General features: G+C 44.6%; 1 protein-coding gene across 2 annotated transcripts in view; it reads left to right on the top strand.

The window, feature by feature from the left end:
* Positions 1-367: 367 nt before the first annotated feature.
* Positions 368-16,960, top strand: part of LOC139567708 (growth factor receptor-bound protein 2-like) — a 40,561-nt gene continuing 23,968 nt past the window's right edge. Inside the window, exon 1 of one of the 2 annotated variants that reach the window (XM_071389141.1) lies at positions 368-814. In XM_071389141.1, the coding sequence (XP_071245242.1) occupies positions 737-814 (78 nt within the window). In that variant the 5' untranslated portion in view covers positions 368-736. Of the gene's footprint in view, positions 815-4,601; positions 4,878-16,960 lie in introns of those variants that run through there. The other variant, XM_071389140.1, reaches the window with a different exon arrangement.

The raw sequence follows: 16,960 nt of genomic DNA, 5'->3' as shown, positions 1-16,960 counted from the left end.
TATTGCATTGTTACAATTATCGCAGCTCTTTGTTTTTATTCCCCAATGTTTCACTCAATGAGCTGGACATTTATACAAAATATTGATGTAGGCTAATGGCAAGGAAAGAGGGCAGAAAACATTGTACCAGACACAAAACGATTTTGAGTCAAAATTAGACATTCTACATTTAGCTAGAGTTTTGAGTCATCAACCACATCTGCCTGTCAAACATCCTCTACAAGGCTTGTAAATTAGCAATCCCATTAGTTTTGCACAGCTACAGTACACCTATTGGATATGACAGTATTCTCACATCCGATTGGTCAATTGTGGAGATGATGTGCTTTAGTTGGTCTGAGGAAACGTCAATCAGATTATATCCTTCCTCCCCTGATTGTGCAAGCTTCAGAATGCTAGTATTGTCTGTGGGCGCGGCATTACATCACAAGCTATCATATTAGTGCATTGTTTTTCGGTGTTGGTTAATGTTGCTTTACTGCTACATAGTCTCAGGTTCTCTATCTGCGTTCTTATTCACAGGTTTGTAGCGGCGTGCAGCGAGTGAGGGTATTTGCGCTACTCGGAGTGACTGGTCAGACCAGGGGGAAAACGGGACCGGAGCTATTCTGTTTTTTTTTCTGACATTGTTAATCATTTTCATAATTCCTTGGAGGAATAAACTCCATTGAAAGACTTCAGAAGGGTACTTGTGCGTTCATCAACACCGCATACAAGTGTTCCAACAAGCCTCACCATGGAGGCCATTGCCAAATACGATTTCAAAGCCACTGCAGATGATGAGTTGAGTTTTAAACGAGGAGAGACGTTGAAGGTAAGCAGCCAATTGTTTCACTATTTATATTCTTAAGAAATATGTCAGGGACAGCATGTTCCTGACTGATTAAAGATATTTTTCCTTTGTGGTTATTATTAGGCCTAGTTATTACACTATTTGTAATAGCCTGTTACCTTTATTTTGGTCATTTTGTGTCTTCATATTAGACACTCCTGCACAGTAACTGGGTTTTAAGGACGTGATCTAAAAACGTGTAAACAGTAAGTTCCCTAATTCACTTTAATTGGTCGATATTCAATAACAAAGTATTTTCCAAGAGATATTACCTTGTCATTTCAAAGGTCTATTTATTATGCTAGGCCTACAGAATGAGAGGGAATAGAACGGAATATAATATAAATAAAAATATGTTGTAGGGGTGTTGTCCTTTGGTTCCAACACATTTGAATGAGGCGCAGCTAATGTCTTTGCCAATGGCAAGTCATATGGTAATCGGTGTCATGTTTTCAAGGAAAAGTTAAGCGATTGTTTCCGTACAGATATGGAAAAGGATAGCACTGGTAACCTTTGGCAGGACACGATTCTCTTTCTCACATCCTATAACAAGCATCCTATATTGTATGCCACATATTACACGCAGTCATCATTTTGTGTGGAGAACCAGAATGAGCAACCCCCAAATTAGTCTTCGTGGCCTATATGACAATAATTTTTAGAGTCAAATAAATGCTACAAGAGGAGTCAGAATGCTATGGTAAGTAAACCCTCCCCATAGATGGTTAAAAACGACACTTAAGCTCTTCCATCAAATCCTTTCTTTATCCTCAGTAGTTCAGCAATATTGGACTTCTTCTGTGGTTAAGTAGGCTATGTGATAATGCTGAAACAGGAAGTTTCCAGTATCATCCTTGGCTTCTATACATTTTTCCTCACTCAGAGAGTCAGAAACGGAGAGGGGGAAGGAAAGAGAGCAAGAGAGCGAGAGAGAGAGGATGAGCTGGCAGTATGTTTACAACCACACCCCTTCCCTTGCTGGGATTATGACAGCTCCTTCATTTCAGTGTCAGAACTGTACGTTAACAGCTCTGCTTCAAGACATGCTATAATGGTTATAAAAGCTCTATTATAGCTGAACTTTTTGTGGCATAACTGCACGCTGACACATGACTGCCTGCACTGCAATCATAATACTGGTGTCAGTTCCTGTTAAAACCATATGCAAAAAAAAAACCAATATGCAGTAAAGTGAAGATTGAGAGTGAAGTGTGTGTTTCTGAGGTAAATGGCTGGTTGTGGTTGTGTGCAGTCTTGTCTTCTTTCCAGCTCCCTCTCTCCGCTGGTGTTTTGAGAACGGTCTGGCCCTGGTCTTGACTCACCCTCCCTCCCCTGTTCTCCTCTACTCCGGCAATGTACCCCGGCAACGCCACGTTCAGAGGCAGAAACAGATCCGGCGAACCAGGACAGGAATACGCATTCATATCTCCTCAAGAGAAACATCAGTTGTAGATGTTCACACTAGAGACAGGGACATATCTGATCATGTGGCTTTGAAACGGGCTGTGAAAACGGTGAACACGGTGAACAAAGTTATCAGTCAATTTGTTGTCTACTGACTTAACAAGTCTGTAATTGTCCAAGAGGAATATCTGAAGGACGATTGGTGCGATTGCCGATCAGTGATAGGAGGCATGTGCCTCCTATACTGCGTACAGTATACACTAGTCTAAGTAACTTTTACTATCCGTATAGTACATTCTGTCAGCCAAACCAATGGATGTCCCTCCCTCCTGTATTAGCCAAGCTTTTAGCCGGCGTGACAATGACCATAGCATTTGGCAAGACAGCACAAACCAATCTGGAAGCAGGCTATATTCTAACAACCAAGTCAATAGATTTCTTTCTTGTGTTAGCTGATTTGTTCACAGAAATGAAGCGCAATGGAGAGTGAACATTCTTTATCACAGCGATGTAGAAGGGGATGGGGAGTATGCCAGGCAGCTTGCTCCATCCCCTGGGCCTTAGGCTTCGCTCGCTCGGCGGGCGTCACATAAATATTAATCGTCCAAGAGTGTGGTGTGTGGCAACAGCTTGCCGGTAAAAACACTACTACACCCCGAGGCTATTATTTTTTCCCCCCTGCTCGGTTCTTTCTGCGCAGCGCAGCATGCATGAACTCTGCCCGGAGTTGCGAAAGGGTTCTGTTGAGTTCCATTCTTGCAACTTCCTGGGATTGCTCTGCTGATGCAGTCTTGGCTCTTCTGAGTTCAGAGAGGGAGGGAAGGAGAGAGGGAGAATCTGGAGGGGATTCAGGAACGTCGGCAGTGATCCTATCCCTCCTTTCCTAATTGAATTCTGACCATGGAGGGAGGATGGGGCTCTTTGGCACTGTTCTCAGGGCGTATGGGCGGCCTCTTCTTAACCACACACTTCAAAGCTTTTGGCCTGGCACTGGGTTAATGCTCCAGTACTGTTCCAGCATGTACTATTACACAAGTGTTGTTACATGGTATTCAGTCAAGTGGCTCTTATAAAGTAGGTCTACTCTCTTGATGAACTGAGCTCTTATGGAATAAGCCTACTGTCTTGGTGAATGGCTGAGAAGTAGAATACATCCGATGCGTGACGTGCCATGTCCATGATCGATTTAGCTCAGTTCTTGAGATCCATTTACATTACATTTAAGTCATTTAGCAGACGCTCTTATCCAAAGCGACTTACAAATTGGAAAGTTCATACATATTCATCCTGGTCCCCCCATGGGGAATGAACCCACAACCCTGGCGTTGCAAGCGCCATGCTCTACCAACTGAGCCACACGGGACCACATCCCCTTACAATACAGGGGACATTAAGTCCTACTGGATATTTTTAGAAATCTGTGAAGATGAGAGATTATTTCCTCTGAATATGTAGGGTAACTCCCCCATCCCCCAAATAAATAACGCTTACTGAACAGAAGTCTTGTCTTGTTTTTTGTGTTACTCGACATCAAGACATCTCGGTTTTTCTCACGCATTTAGAAGGGCAGGAGAGGTGACCTCCGGTTTTATTTAGGGACGTTTTTTTGTTGGACAGACATTCAATGGCTCTGGGGCACGCAATCTCTCTTTCTCTTTTCTGTTAACTGAGGCCGCAGCACAAAAGCCGGGCACCATCAGGTCTAAATTTAGCCTGCAAGGAGTGGAAAGAAAAAGCATCTGAGACAGGAACCTGGTCACGGGCTGCGTGTCTGATGGAGAAGTCCAAAGAGAATGGAGCATCACTCTGGTCAAACAAAGGAGAAGAAGGAAACAACAAACAGCTTTGGTCTCAAGTGTCTGGCTAAATAGTTTTTAGGGAAGTAGCAGCACCTTAGCCTGGTCCCAGATTAGTTTTTGCTGTACAGCCAAATCCTGTGGCCATTGTCAATGCCGTTTGGCTAAGGCTATACAGCACAGATCTCAGGCCTGCCTGGTCGCACTTTGGCTCTTTGACTTTTTGGTGCGAACCCACGGACACCAGAAGTCTGTGTTCCGAGCTGGCAGTCAGGCACAGAAGGATAAAGCGAGAGAGAGAGAGAGCGAGGGAGAGAAAGAAAGCACTCCACTCCGCTCTCCCAGAATGCCAGAGGCAGCGGGAGTCTAAAACGGGATGTACTGTGAATGTACAGTGAAGGACAGGCAGCGTCTGCCAACGCTATCTGGCGAACTGAACTCATTCCCATGGCGGATGCTAACCTGCTAGGTTTCCTAGGAGCTTGTACACCAGAAGCTGCGTCCTATGGGTCACTTATGTCATGCATGATAGGTTCTTCTGCCATTTGACCATAGCCGTTCTATGTGTCTATTTATGAGTGTGTATGGTTGCGTGTGCACCTGCATGTGTGGGTGACACTGACTCCTTTGACAGGGCAAATGTACAGTATATCAACTCTCCCATTTACAAGGTGAAATCACCACCCTATGCAGATGAGTGTCAAGACAAGGGCGATGGAAGGAAAGACAATAATAGACACACATTGAGACCCATTGAGAGAAGGACAGAACAATCATTAATCAATCTGCTCTTCTCTGTCACAGATCTTGTCCTTCTCTTTGTCCTCCAGAAGGAGGAAACGAAGGTGAGGGATGCGGCTGGCTGCACTCCTCCATCTCTCCATTTCTCCCCTCTGTTCCCTTCACCCCTCGTTCACATCATCCTGCCTATTGGGGAGGGAGGGAGAGTAATCTAAACAAACTAACTAGCAGGTCCCATGTCACAGCATGTGACCTGCTAGAGGTGCTAAAGAAGACAGAGGGAGAACGGGCCTAAAGTAAACCCTAATTCCTGTGCCGGGCTCTCTCTCGTCACCTCCCGTCACTGTGTGTACAGAGTTACAGTATATTGACTTTTCAATTACAGGGCAGAAAAACAAAGCATGACAAAGAAAGAGAGAGTGGGATGGCAGAAGGAGAGGTAGACTAGTGTTGCCTTACTACACGATAGACACAACTTTAACAACCCAAACACCGGACCTAAATTGATAGAACAAGGGTCTTTTCAAGAATAAAACCATCAGGTTAGGTTTGTGAACTAATGTCCGGGTGTTCTAACAAATCGTGCACTCCCCTCAATACAATGGCAGGGTGTTCAAAACATTTTTGCACCCCCCCTCCCCCTGTGGCTACTGCAGCATGGATGATGCTTATTACCCTTGGAAGTGAATCTGACCTAATTACAGTATGAGATCGTCTGACTGGAGGGCTGGCAGTGCACACATGCACAGAGAGAGACACACACACACCGAGTTGTCACACTGTAGCTTTGAAAAGTTTAATGCTACTGTCTGACCCAGTCGTAAGGCCAAAGGCTGCTCTTATTACCCCTGTGTTTTGGGATGGGTAGATGCCGAGTTCGCTCTATTTCTGTTGGGAATGCCCTGAGATTTGACAACATCTAAGGAACGAGAGATTTTAAATATTCAGGAGAAGACAAAAGAGTGTATCTTTTCAGGTGTGCTCAGAACTTTCCAGACCTCGCAACTTGCCAGATAGTTTCATTTTGCATGGGTTGACTTCACCCAGTCGTAATTCTCTCCAGGGCTACAGTAGTTGAGGCTCACCACAACACACTCCCTACTGCTCTTTAGCTAAGAGTGTGATCATGTGCCCGACAGTGTGATAAGCAAAATATGGTTTTCTGTCACATCTAATGCTTCTCTTGACTCTCAGCTTCACAACCATATATTTTTTTGTTTTATTTAACCTTTATTTAACTAGGCAGGTCAGTTAAGAATAAATTCTTATTTACAATGACAGCCTAGGAACAGTGGGTTAACTGCCTTGTTCAGGAGCAGAACGGCAGATTTTTACCTTGTCAGCTCAGGGATTCGATCTAGCAACCTTTCGGTTACTGGCACAACGAATCTAACCACTAGGCTACCTGCCGCCCCGTCCTTAGCCTAGGGGGAGTGCAAGTAGATACACACACAGACACACTAAACTAAACTAATCTGCAGTGGGACTAGCGTGGGTTGATCAACATTGTTTTTCGTCAAAGCTGCGATCCCAACACCGCTCTGTCTAATGCCTCGGAAACAACCCTCTCACCCTCTCCTCTCCCACACCTCTCTCTCACACCACACACACCCTCTCACCCTCTCCTCTCTCACACCACACACACCCTCTCCTCTCTCACACCACACACAGCCTCTCACCCTCTCCTCTCCCACACCTCTCTCACACCACACACACCCTCTCACCCTCTCCTCTCTCACACCACACACAGCCTCTCACCCTCTCCTCTCTCACACCACACACAGTCTCTCACCCTCTCCTCTCCCAAACCTCTCTCTCACACCACACACACCCTCTCACCCTCTCCTCTCTCACACCACACACAGCCTCTCACCCTCTCCTCTCTCACACCACACACAGCCTCTCACCCTCTCCTCTCTCACACCACACACACCCTCTCACCCTCTCCTCTCTCACACCACACACAGTCTCTCACCCTCTCCTCTCCCACACCTCTCTCTCACACCACACACAGCCTCTCACCCTCTCCTCTCTCACACCACACACAGCCTCTCACCCTCTCCTCTCTCACACCACACACACCCTCTCACCCTCTCCTCTCTCACACCACACACAGTCTCTCACCCTCTCCTCTCCCACACCTCTCTCTCACACCACACACACCCTCTCACCCTCTCCTCTCTCACACCACACACAGCCTCTCACCCTCTCCTCTCTCACACCACACACACCCTCTCACCCTCTCCTCTCTCACACCACACACACCCTCTCACCCTCTCCTCTCTCACACCACACACAGCCTCTCACCCTCTCCTCTCCCACACCTCTCTCACACCACACACACCCTCTCACCCTCTCCTCTCTCACACCACACACAGTCTCTCACCCTCTCCTCTCCCACACCTCTCTCTCACACCACACACAGCCTCTCACCCTCTCCTCTCTCACATCACACACAGCCTCTCACCCTCTCCTCTCTCACACCACACACACCCTCTCACCCTCTCCTCTCTCACACCACACACAGTCTCTCACCCTCTCCTCTCCCACACCTCTCTCTCACACCACACACACCCTCTCACCCTCTCCTCTCTCACACCACACACAGCCTCTCACCCTCTCCTCTCTTACACCACACACACCCTCTCACCCTCTCCTCTCTCACACCACACACACCCTCTCACCCTCTCCTCTCTCACACCACACACAGCCTCTCACCCTCTCCTCTCCCACACCTCTCTCACACCACACACACCCTCTCACCCTCTCCTCTCTCACACCACACACAGCCTCTCACCCTCTCCTCTCTCACACCACACACAGTCTCTCACCCTCTCCTCTCCCACACCTCTCTCTCACACCACACACACCCTCTCACCCTCTCCTCTCTCACACCACACACAGCCTCTCACCCTCTCCTCTCTCACACCACACACAGCCTCTCACCCTCTCCTCTCTCACACCTCTCTCTCACACCACACACAGCCTCTCACCCTCTCCTCTCTCACACCACACACAGCCTCTCACCCTCTCCTCTCTCACACCACACACAGCCTCTCACCCTCTCCTCTCTCACACCACACACAGCCTCTCACCCTCTCCTCTCTCACACCACACACAGCCTCTCACCCTCTCCTCTCTCACACCACACACAGCCTCTCACCCTCTCCTCTCTCACACCACACACAGCCTCTCACCCTCTCCTCTCTCACACCACACACAGCCTCTCACCCTCTCCTCTCTCACACCACACACAGCCGCTCACCCTCTCCTCTCTCACACCACACAGAGCCTCTCACCCTCTCCTCTCTCACACCACACACAGCCTCTCACCCTCTCCTCTCTCACACCACACACAGCCTCTCACCCTCTCTCCAGTGCTGTTTCAAAGATCCGTCTCTAAGCCCAGTCAAATGCTTTAACCATTGATTAAACCTAAACCGGCCTTCTCCCATGTGGACAGACCATAGAATACAATACCCTGGCCTGTTAGCTCAATACGGATGGCTTCCTAACTAGATGCTTTGTTTTCCCTCCCTCCCTAAGCTTAGATTTTTTTTATTGCAACACCCTGAAATGGCTCCCTATTCCCTATATAGTGCACTACTTTTGACCAGAGTCTTATGGGCCCAATCAAAAGTAGTGCGCTATATAGGAAAATAGGGTTCCATTTCGGCTGTGCAAGTTGCCTTCTCACACCTCATTTGTCTTTACTGTGATGTCATTAGAGCCACTTCCTGATATTGACCGTTCTCACTCTGTTTATATACTTCAGGGGACTGGAGGGAACATGCTAAATTCTCACTGTATTTATACAGTGGGGAGAACAAGTATTTGATACACTGCCGATTTTGCAGGTTTTCCTACTTACAAAGCATGTAGAGGTCTGTAATTTTTATCATAGGTACACTTCAACTGTGAGATGGAATCTAAAACAAAAATCCAGAAAATCACATTGTATGATTTTTAAGTAATTAATTTGCATTTTATTGCATGACATAAGTATTTGATACATCAGAAAAGCAGAACTTAATATTTGGTACAGAAACCTTTGTTTGCAATTACAGAGATCATACGTTTCCTGTAGTTCTTGACCAGGTTTGCACACACTGCAGCAGGGATTTTGGCCCACTCCTCCATACAGACCTTCTCCAGATCCTTCAGGTTTCGGGGCTGTCGCTGGGCAATACGGACTTTCAGCTCCCTCCAAAGATTTTCTATTGGGTTCAGGTCTGGAGACTGGCTAGGCCACTCCAGGACCTTGAGATGCTTCTTACGGAGCCACTCCTTAGTTGCCCTGGCTGTGTGTTTCGGGTCGTTGTCATGCTGGAAGACCCAGCCACGACCCATCTTCAATGCTCTTACTGAGGGAAGGAGGTTGTTGGCCAAGATCTCGCGATACATGGCCCCATCCATCCTCCCCTCAATACGGTGCAGTCGTCCTGTCCCCTTTACAGAAAAGCATCCCCAAAGAATGATGTTTCCACCTCCATGCTTCACGGTTGGGATGGTGATCTTGGGGTTGTACTCATCCTTCTTCTTCCTCCAAACACGGCGAGTGGAGTTTAGACCAAAAAGCTCTATTTTTGTCTCAACAGACCACATGACCTTCTCCCATTCCTCCTCTGGATCATCCAGATGGTCATTGGCAAACTTCAGACGGGCCTGGACATGCGCTGGCTTGAGCAGGGGGACCTTGCGTGCGCTGCAGGATTTTAATCCATGACGGCGTAGTGTGTTACTAATGGTTTTCTTAGAGACTGTGGTCCCAGCTCTCTTCAGGTCATTGACCAGGTCCTGCCGTGTAGTTATGGCTGATCCCTCACCTTCCTCATGATCATTGATGCCCCACGAGGTGAGATCTTGCATGGAGCCCCAGACCGAGGGTGATTGACCATCATCTTGAACTTCTTCCATTTTCTAATAATTGCGCCAACAGTTGTTGCCTTCTCACCAAGCTGCTTGCCTATTGTCCTGTAGCCCATCCCAGCCTTGTGCAGGTCTACAATTTTATCCCTGATATCCTTACACAGCTCTCTGGTCTTGGCCATTGTGGAGAGGTTGGAGTCTGTTTGATTGAGGTTGTGGACAGGTGTCTTTTATACAGGTAACGAGTTCAAACAGGTGCAGTTAATACAGGTAATGAGTGGAGAACAGGAGGGCTTCTTAAAGAAAAACTAACAGGTCTGTGAGAGACGGAATTCTTACTGGTTGGTAGGTGATCAAATACTTATGTCATGCAATAAAATGCAAATTAATTACTTAAAAATCATACAATGTGATTTTCTGGATTTTTGTTTTAGTTTCCGTCTCTCACAGTTGAAGTGTACCTATGATAAAAATTACAGACCTCTACATGCTTTGTAAGTAGGAAAACCTGCAATATCGGCAGTGTATCAAATACTTGTTCTCCCCACTGTATACTTCAGGGGACTGGAGGGAACATGCTAAATTCTCACTGTATTTATATACTTCAGGGGACTAGGAGGGAACAGGCAAAATGTTCACTGTATTTATATACTTCAGGGTACTGGTGGGAACATGCTAAATTCTCACTGTATTTATATACTTCAGGGGACTAGGAGGGAACATGCTAGATTCTCACTGTATTTATATACTTCAGGGGACTAGGAGGGAACATGCTAGATTCTCACTGTATTTATATACTTCAGGGGACTAGGAGGGAACATGCTAAATTCTCACTGTATTTATATACTTCAGGGGACTAGGAGGGAACATGCTAGATTCTCACTGTATTTATATACTTCAGGGGACTAGGAGGGAACATGCTAGATTCTCACTGTATTTATATACTTCAGGGGACTGGAGGGAACATGCTAAATTCTCACTGTATTTATATACTTCAGGGGACTAGGAGGGAACATGCTAGATTCTCACTGTATTTATATACTTCAGGGGACTGGAGGGAACATGCTAAATTCTCACTGTATTTATATACTTCAGGGGACTGGAGGGAACATGCTAAATTCTCACTGTATTTATATACTTCAGGGGACTAGGAGGGAACATGCTAAATTCTCACTGTATTTATATACTTCAGGGGACTGGAGGGAACAGGCAAAATGTTCACTGTATTTATATACTTCAGGGTACTGGTGGGAACATGCTAAATTCTCACTGTATTTATATACTTCAGGGGACTAGGAGGGAACATGCTAGATTCTCACTGTATTTATATACTTCAGGGGACTAGGAGGGAACATGCTAGATTCTCACTGTATTTATATACTTCAGGGGACTAGGAGGGAACATGCTAGATTCTCACTGTATTTATATACTTCAGGGGACTAGGAGGGAACATGCTAAATTCTCACTGTATTTATATACTTCAGGGGACTAGGAGGGAACATGCTAGATTCTCACTGTATTTATATACTTCAGGGGACTAGGAGGGAACATGCTAGATTCTCACTGTATTTATATACTTCAGGGGACTGGAGGGAACATGCTAAATTCTCACTGTATTTATATACTTCAGGGGACTAGGAGGGAACATGCTAGATTCTCACTGTATTTATATACTTCAGGGGACTAGGAGGGAACATGCTAGATTCTCACTGTATTTATATACTTCAGGGGACTAGGAGGGAACATGCTAGATTCTCACTGTATTTATATACTTCAGGGGACTAGGAGGGAACATGCTAAATTCTCACTGTATTTATATACTTCAGGGGACTGGAGGGAACAGGCAAAATGTTCACTGTATTTATATACTTCAGGGTACTGGTGGGAACATGCTAAATTTTCACTGTATTTATATACTTCAGGGGACTAGGAGGGAACATGCTAGATTCTCACTGTATTTATATACTTCAGGGGACTAGGAGGGAACATGCTAGATTCTCACTGTATTTATATACTTCAGGGGACTAGGAGGGAACATGCTAAATTCTCACTGTATTTATATACTTCAGGGGACTAGGAGGGAACATGCTAGATTCTCACTGTATTTATATACTTCAGGGGACTAGGAGGGAACATGCTAGATTCTCACTGTATTTATATACTTCAGGGGACTGGAGGGAACATGCTAAATTCTCACTGTATTTATATACTTCAGGGGACTAGGAGGGAACATGCTAGATTCTCACTGTATTTATATACTTCAGGGGACTAGGAGGGAACAGGCTAAATTCTCACTGTATTTATATACTTCAGGGGACTAGGAGGGAACATGCTAGATTCTCACTCTATTTATATACTTCAGGGGACTAGGAGGGAACATGCTAGATTCTCACTGTATTTATATACTACAGGGGACTAGGAGGGAACATGCTAAATTCTCACTGTATTTATATACTTCAGGGGACTCGGAGGGAACATGCTAGATTCTCACTGTATTTATATACTTCAGGGGACTTGGAGGGAACATGCTAGATTCTCACTGTATTTATATACTTCAGGGGACTAGGAGGGAACATGCTAAATTCTCACTGTATTTATATACTTCAGGGGACTAGGAGGGAACATGCTAGATTCTCACTGTATTTATATACTTCAGGGGACTAGGAGGGAACATGCTAAATTCTCACTGTATTTATATACTTCAGGGGACTAGGAGGGAACAGGCTAAATTCTCACTGTATTTATATACTTCAGGGGACTAGGAGGGAACATGCTAGATTCTCACTGTATTTATATACTTCAGGGGACTAGGAGGGAACATGCTAGATTCTCACTGTATTGATATACTTCAGGGGACTAGGAGGGAACATGCTAGATTCTCACTGTATTTATATACTACAGGGGACTAGGAGGGAACATGCTAAATTCTCACTGTATTTATATACTTCAGGGGACTAGGAGGGAACATGCTAGATTCTCACTGTATTTATATACTTCAGGGGACTAGGAGGGAACATGCTAGATTCTCACTGTATTTATATACTTCAGGGGACTAGGAGGGAACATGCTAGATTCTCACTGTATTTATATACTTCAGGGGACTGGAGGGAACATGCTAAATTCTCACTGTATTTATATACTTCAGGGGACTAGGAGGGAACATGCTAGATTCTCACTGTATTTATATACTTCAGGGGACTAGGAGGGAACAGGCTAAATTCTCACTGTATTTATATACTTCAGGGGACTAGGAGGGAACATGCTAGATTCTCACTCTATTTATATACTTCAGGGGACTAGGAGGGAACATGCTAGATTCTCACTGTATTTATATACTACAGGGGACTAGGAGGGAACATGCTAAATTCTCACTGTATTTATATACTTCAGGGGACTAGGAGGGAACATGCTAGATTCTCACTGTATTTATATACTTCAGGGGACTAGGAGGGAACATGCTAGATTCTCACTGTATTTATATACTTCAGGGGACTAGGAGGGAACATGCTAAATTCTCACTGTATTTATATACTTCAGGGGACTAGGAGGGAACATGCTAGATTCTCACTGTATTTATATACTTCAGGGGACTAGGAGGGAACATGCTAAATTCTCACTGTATTTATATACTTCAGGGGACTAGGAGGGAACAGGCTAAATTCTCACTGTATTTATATACTTCAGGGGACTAGGAGGGAACATGCTAGATTCTCACTGTATTTATATACTTCAGGGGACTAGGAGGGAACATGCTAGATTCTCACTGTATTGATATACTTCAGGGGACTAGGAGGGAACATGCTAGATTCTCACTGTATTTATATACTACAGGGGACTAGGAGGGAACATGCTAAATTCTCACTGTATTTATATACTTCAGGGGACTAGGAGGGAACATGCTAGATTCTCACTGTATTTATATACTTCAGGGGACTAGGAGGGAACATGCTAGATTCTCACTGTATTTATATACTTCAGGGGACTAGGAGGGAACATGCTAAATTCTCGCTGTATTTATATACTTCAGGGGACTAGGAGGGAACATGCTAGATTCTCACTGTATTTATATACTTCAGGGGACTAGGAGGGAACATGCTAGATTCTCACTGTATTTATATACTTCAGGGGACTAGGAGGGAACATGCTAAATTCTCACTGTATTTATATACTTCAGGGGACTAGGAGGGAACATGCTAGATTCTCACTGTATTTATATACTTCAGGGGACTGGAGGGAACAGGCAAAATGTTCACTGTATTTATATACTTCAGGGGACTAGGAGGGAACATGCTAGATTCTCACTGTATTTATATACTTCAGGGGACTAGGAGGGAACATGCTAGATCCTCACTGTATTTATATACTTCAGGGGACTAGGAGGGAACAGGCTAAATTCTCACTGTATTTATATACTTCAGGGTACTGGAGGGAACAGGCTAAATTCTCACTGTATTTATATACTTCAGGGGACTGGAGGGAACAGGCAAAATGTTCACTGTATTTATATACTTCAGGGTACTGGTGGGAACAGGCTAAATTCTCACTGCCGGATTATTTACTGGTTTGCTTCAACTCCAGGAAAAGCGTAATTGTATCAGGAACCGTGTGTGTGCGCGCGCACGTGTTTGTGTGTGTGTGTGATTGGGAGATAAATGAAGCAATCTCCTCTCTCCTTCTTCTCTCCCATCCTGTAATTTGGCCGTCGCGATGGAACACAATTCCATCAACATAATGATTATGAAAATACCCATAACTTTTGCTTATGTGGTTGCCAAAGTGTCATTTCCGTGTTGTATGGCTTCTGGAACTGCAAAATATGGTTATTTTTGTTTGAATGGGCACAGAAACGGTTGTAACGGGATCGTTACAATATCGTAACGATTACTTCTCAGAGGAAACTCGTCAGAAACTCTGGGTATAGACTAGAGTTTGGGTATAACCAGAGATACTGGATATAATGACGGAATGCGTGTCTCCCCCCTAACAATGGGATTCGTTATCCACAGAGCGGAATGGCAGGCTGTCGAGCTCCTGTCTGTTCCTCTGGTGATTGGCGTATAGATCTCCGTTATTTAATACTTTTTTGAATATTCGATGAGGCGTCGATGAGGCGCCTGTATTCAATGTAGAGTGAGATGCTAACCTCATGAATATGCATAGACTGTTCTAACAGGGACAACTCTGATATAAAGTATTTTTTCTCAAAGTTGCCGGGATGTCACATAATTCAGTACACCCGTAACATGCTAAGCATTACGAAATGGCTATTAGATCAAAAAGCCTCACTCATCACAATAGCAATACATTTTTATCTTGACTAAACTCTCATTGCCCCCCATACAAAAACACCTTACTTGCTTAATAATCTGCTAAATGTGGACAGATTTTGGGCGGAGTAAACCCTCTCGCTTCGCCTCTTCAGGCTTAATCCCAGTACCCCCCACCCTTAACCCTCCCCCTCCGTTTCGCACCATCCCGCGACCCACATCGAGTCGGAGTGGTGTTCCAATTCAACTTTGAGCGAGGGGTAGTGTCTTTGAGCCCTGTAGTTGTCCCTCCAAACGATGCGAATTGACATGCAGACTTTCTATCTAGTGGTTATCAGAACTCCCATGAAGCACTGCGACCGAAGTGTCTAAAGTTGCTTCAGGAAGATGGCTGGCAAAAATACTATAATGGAAGCAAACGTATGTAATTATAACGTCATAACAAATTATGCAAAAAAATTTACAGTTAAAAGGAATATATTAATGCAGAAAAGGATTATGCATATTTTTTGGTCATGAAGTTGATTTATGAAAATCGCTATTTAACATGCTGACTAGCTAACATTAGCCAACTAGCCATACATTTAGCTTGCTGATGGGCGTGACATTTGTATGACTTGTAATTAGGGATGCACGATAAATCGGTGAACATATCGGAATCGGCCGATTATTAGCTAAAAATGCCAACATCGGTATCGGCCGATGTCTAGTTTAACGCCGATGTGCAAAACCGATGTCAAAGCTGACAAGTATAAACACCATGGGACCATGCAGCCGTCATATCGCTCAGGAAGGAGACGCGTTCTGTCTCTTAGAGATGAACGTACTTTGGTGCGAAAAGTGCTAATCAATCCCAGAACAACAGCAAAGGACCTTGTGAAGATGCTGTAGGAAACAGGTACAAAAGTATCTATATCCACAGTAAAACGAGTCCTATATCAACATAACCTGAAAGGCCACTCAGCAAGGAAGAAGCCACTGCTCCAAAACCGCCATAAAAAAGCCAGACTACTGTTTGCAACTGCACATGGGGACAAAGATCGTACTTTTTGGAGAAATGACCTCTGGTCTGATGAAACAAAAATAGAACTGTTTGGCCATAATGACCATCGTTATGTTTGGAGGAAAAAAGGGGAGGCTTGCAAGCCGAAGAACACCATCCCAACTGTGAAGCACGGGGGTGGCAGCATCATGTTGTTGGGGTGCTTTGCTGCAGGAGGGACTGGTGCACTTCACAAAATAGATGACATCATGAGGATGGAAAATTATGTGGATATATTGAAGCAACATCTCAAGACATCAGTCAGGAAGTTAAAGCTTGGTCGCAAATGGGTCTTCCAAATGGACAGTGACCCCAAATATACTTCCAAAATTGTGGCAAAATGACCTAAGGACAACAAAGTCAAGGTATTGGAGTGGCCATCACAAAGCCCTGACCTCAATCCTATAGAAAATGTGTGGGCAGAACTGAAAAAGCATGTGCGAGCAAGGAGGCCTACAAACCTGACTCAGTTACACCAGCTCTGTCAGGAGGAAAGGGCCAAAATTCACCCAACTTATTGTGGGAAGCTTGTGGAAGGCTAGTTGAAATGTTTGACTCAAGTTAAACAATTTAAGGCAATGCTACCAAATACTAATTGAGTGTATGTAAACTTCTGACCCAATGGGAATGTGATGAAAGAAATAAAAGCTGAAATAAATAATTCTCTCTACTATTATTCTGACATTTTACATTCTTAAAATAAAGTGGTGATCCTAACTGACCTAAGACAGAATTTTTACTAGGATTAAATGTCAGTAATTGTGAAACTGAGTTTAAATATATTTGGCTGAGGTGTATGTAAATTTCCAACTTCAACTGTATGTCATGTGGCCTTGTGGTGTGCGTCTGAGAGTAACCAGGGGAGCAGGGAGGGGGAGAGAGATGTCAACCATGTTGACTTGCAGTGGTAGACTTATTGCTCGTTATCTCATCTGATTACTTAGTGTCTGTCTTGACTGCATCAAGATGAGAGAAACTAGCTTAGCTTAGCTAACGTTAGCTAGGCTAA

The sequence above is a fragment of the Salvelinus alpinus genome, chromosome 2 (assembly GCF_045679555.1).
Source record: "Salvelinus alpinus chromosome 2, SLU_Salpinus.1, whole genome shotgun sequence".
Classification (NCBI taxonomy): Eukaryota; Metazoa; Chordata; class Actinopteri; order Salmoniformes; family Salmonidae; genus Salvelinus; species Salvelinus alpinus.
The sequence above is the reverse complement of the archived record's forward strand: the minus strand, read 5'-3'. Positions and strand labels throughout refer to the sequence as shown.